The sequence below is a fragment of the Austrofundulus limnaeus genome, unplaced genomic scaffold, assembly GCF_001266775.1.
Source record: "Austrofundulus limnaeus strain Quisiro unplaced genomic scaffold, Austrofundulus_limnaeus-1.0 Scaffold867, whole genome shotgun sequence".
In the NCBI taxonomy this organism is placed as follows: Eukaryota; Metazoa; Chordata; class Actinopteri; order Cyprinodontiformes; family Rivulidae; genus Austrofundulus; species Austrofundulus limnaeus.
In genome coordinates this window covers 81,147-85,005 of record NW_013953269.1, presented here as the reverse complement: position 1 = coordinate 85,005, position 3,859 = coordinate 81,147, and the positions used below count along the sequence as shown (strand labels likewise).

The 3,859-nt window shown below is 42.4% G+C and overlaps 1 protein-coding gene across 1 annotated transcript in view; it reads right to left on the bottom strand.

Moving 5' to 3' along the window:
• Positions 1–626: 626 nt before the first annotated feature.
• The window catches only part of LOC106533003 (potassium voltage-gated channel subfamily KQT member 5), a gene marked incomplete at both ends in the record, with an annotated part of 11,767 nt that continues 8,534 nt past the window's right edge, over positions 627–3,859 (bottom strand). Inside the window, 2 exon segments of the mRNA XM_014029203.1 lie at positions 627–653; positions 2,817–2,911. Coding sequence (XP_013884657.1) covers positions 627–653; positions 2,817–2,911 — 122 coding nt within the window.

The window sequence follows — 3,859 nt, the reverse complement described above, 5'->3', positions numbered from 1 at the left end:
GTCCTCATACATGTCCTCACGTCCTCCTGTCCTCATACATGTCCTCACATCCTCCTGTCCTCATACATTTCCTCCTGTCCTCTTATATGTCTCTGTCCTCATACATGTCCTCCTGTCTTCAAACGTGTCCCCGTCCTCAAATATGTCTTCCTGTCCTCATTTACATTCTCCTGTCCTCATACTGTACATGTCCTCATACATGTCCTCAAACGTGTCCTCCTGTCCTCAAACGTGTCTCCCTGTCCTCAAACGTGTCCTCCTGTCCTCAAACGTGTCCTCCTGTCCTCATACATGTCCCCCTGTCCTGTACCAGCTTCAAGAAATAGCTCTGATTCATTAGCTTTCCTTTTAAATGTAAAACACAAAGGAGTTCCTGTCTTTAAAAAATAAAAGCCTAAAACAGAGTTTCTTCGCTTTGCTTCTGTTGTTAATTTTTCATGGGTTTAGAGTTTAAAGCTCAGACTGTTTCACAGAGTTTCAGCATCTTTCTAACCTTCAGCTGCTCAGATCGACACAAAATCCATGAGAGGTTCTGCTGGACTCAGATGAAGCTGGTGGGTTTCAAGCTAAAGTAAAAACATTAAATTTAACATTTTGTCCTGACTGAAACATTGAGAGAAACAAACCTGGTGGTCGACTCTCCCTGCTCCTTCCTGGAGAAAACACAAAAATACAGTATTTATTTATTTAAATTAATCACAAACAGCTAAAAAGACAGTTCCGGTGTTTTTGCTTGTTTTAGCTCATAATCACATTGCATAAAAGATAAACATGAAATAATTATTTAGAAGCAAACAAAAAATATTGTGTTTTTCAGCACAAAGTCTGTTAATTAAAGTAACTTATTTTGATGTTTTTGTTCAGATTATCTCATACAGGACTTAAGTTTAAACTACTTAAGCTAATTTTAACAAAACTAGATAAAGAAACATGAACCTCATCAAACAACAAGCTAAATCCTGCAGAAACACCAACGTTTGTTTAAAATTTAAAACTGATTTTTTTTAATTCAATAAGAGCAGAGGCAGGAAGTGCAGATAATCTGAAGCAACAAATCAATCAGAAACGTGCATCTGAGATTAAAACGTAATAAAACAAGCAGATTGTTGCAACATGCAGGCTGGATGCAAACTAAAAAAGTTTTTAAAAAGGAGGTAGATTTAAACATTTATTTTTCAGGCTCCAAAGACTTATTTTGTAAAGTCAGTTTTAAATTTGGTCACAAAGGAGAAACGACCTGGAATTATTTCAATTAGGCWCATATGTTTTTTTTAATTTAATGAGATTACACATTATTTTACTCTCTTTCTTCATTAGAGTCTGAAAGTCAGAGCTGTCTTCTTAAAAAAATTAATAAATAAATTGGAGCCTCTGCTGAAACTGAAAGTTTGGAAACATTAAACTGCACTTTTCCATTCAGAGGAGAAACAGGAAAGACTGTGGCATCAGGAGAAGCGACTCCGTCTGTATAACGCAGTCTGAGGGACAAAATTAAGACTATTGTGCAACCAGCTGTTGCTACATCCTTGTGGCAGGAGGCTATACCTGTTCCTAATCCAGCTATTGATCTGATTAATGATAGGCCGACACCGCTAACTGAGAGCCCAGAGCTGGCTAACGATAAGGGGACTATTCAGTTGTGTTAGCATCAGAGAGGCCAGCAACTAGCATGGATAGGCTGGCGTTAGCTTTGGAGAGGTTAACAACTAGCATGGATAAAGGCGTTAGCATTGAAGAGTCTAGCAACTAGCATGGATAATCTGGTGCTAGCATAGAAAAGGTTAGCAAATAGCATGAGGCTAGCAACTAGCATGAATAACCTGGCGCTAGCATCGAAGAGGCAAGCGACTTGCATGAATAAGCTGGTGTTAGCATCGGAAAGGCTAGCAACTAGCATGGTAATCTGGTGTTAGCATAGAAGAGGTTAGCGACTAGCATGGATAAGCTGGCGTTAGCATTGAAGAGTCTAGCAACTAGCATGGATAATCTGGTGCTAGCATAGAAAAGGTTAGCAAATAGCATGAGGCTAGCAACTAGCATGAATAACCTGGCGCTAGCATCGAAGAGGCAAGCGACTTGCATGAATAAGCTGGTGTTAGCATCGGAAAGGCTAGCAACTAGCATGGTAATCTGGTGTTAGCATAGAAGAGGTTAGCAACTAGCATGGATAAGCTGGTGTTAGCATCCCAGAGGCTAGTGACTAGCATAAATAACCTGGCGTTAGCATAGAAGAGGCTAGCGACTAGCATGGATAAGCTGGTTTTAGCAACAGCGAGGCTAGCAACTAGCATGGATAAGCTGGAATTAGCATTGGAGAGGCTAATGACTAGCATGGATAAGTTGGTGTTAGCATTGGAGAGGCTAATGACTAGCGTAGATAAGCTGGCGTTAGCATCAGAGAGGCTAGTGACTAGCATGGATAAGCTGACATTAGCATCAGAGAGGCTAGTGACTTGCATGGATAAGCTGGCGTTAGCATCAGAGAGGCTAGTGACTAGCATGGATAAGCTGACATTAGCATCAGAGAGGCTAGTGACTTGCATGGATAAGCTGGCGTTAGCATCAGAGAGGCTAGTGACTAGCATGGATAAGCTGGCGTTGGCATCAGAGAGGCTAGTGACTAGCATGGATAAGCTGGCGTTAGCAATGGAGACGCTAAAGATTAGCATGGATAAGCTGACGTTAGCATCGGAGAGGCTAATTGCACAATAGTCCTAATTTTGTCCCTCATACCACACCATACATGTGAATCTGAGGAGCAGGAGGAGATCAGCGCAGACATAAACAGACACCAGCTGCCACATTTTAATACCTACTTGGTCGGGCTGCAGGTGTGCAACGCCTTCAAGTGAGGCTTCCAGGTAGCAACGGAAACCGAGTTCTCATCAGCCGCATAACTACGCCACACACACTGCATGCAGAACACAAACAGGAGACCCCTCAACAAACCCAACAGATCATTAGAAGGAGAAAAATCATCAAAACAAGAGCGGAGACAGCATTAGGAGGGAGAGAACCGAACAAATGAAGAAGATGATTAGTAACATTGTTTCACACGTCCGAGGGGTGGGCACAGGTCCAGCATGGATACGTGCCTGAGCGACGGCAGCAGCAGCTCGTAGTGGCGCCATGTGGCGTCCAGGTCGGGCCTGGCGCTGTCYGTGGAGTAATAGCGCCACGCGGTCTGGTGCAACATGAGGACGCACGGGATGAAGACGAGGAGAGAGGGAAGCATGTGGAGAAACGTGAGGACGGACTGACGTGAAACAAAAACTGAGATCAAAACGGTAACAGCAGAGTGAGGATGAAACAGAAAGAGGAAGATACATGTCAGCAGTCTGATGGTTCATWAAGAATAAAAGGAGAAAAAAATTTAATCACGTTTTATTTAACAGATATCAACTTATTTTTGTTCCTTTTTAATGCCGATTCATGTAGATGTTAATTAGYGAATGTAGCTACCACCACTGGTGAGGTTTACTGAGTTGACGGTACATATCCTGCAAAATCCACTTCTTTTTTAGCCGTTAAATACTTTCTATTGTGTACTTTGAGTCTCTAGGTGCCATAAAKTTGAATTTAGTCTCCTGGTGCTGCRCAGATATCTTTAAATTCTGTTTGGGTCAGTGGTGTGCACGCTTCTGCTAATCCGCTAATGGTGGAACTAGCTTCTCAATTAGCAAATAATCTTTTTGCCAGCTTTGATTAGAGAGACCTTTATTGTCATTGTACAGAGAGCACAATGAAAGTACAGTTCAGAACACCCATTCAGAAGAAGACAGAACATAAACATGGGGCGGCTGTGGCGGAGTGGTTAGGGGAGTCGTCCTGGAACCAGAAGGTTACTGGTTCGATCCCC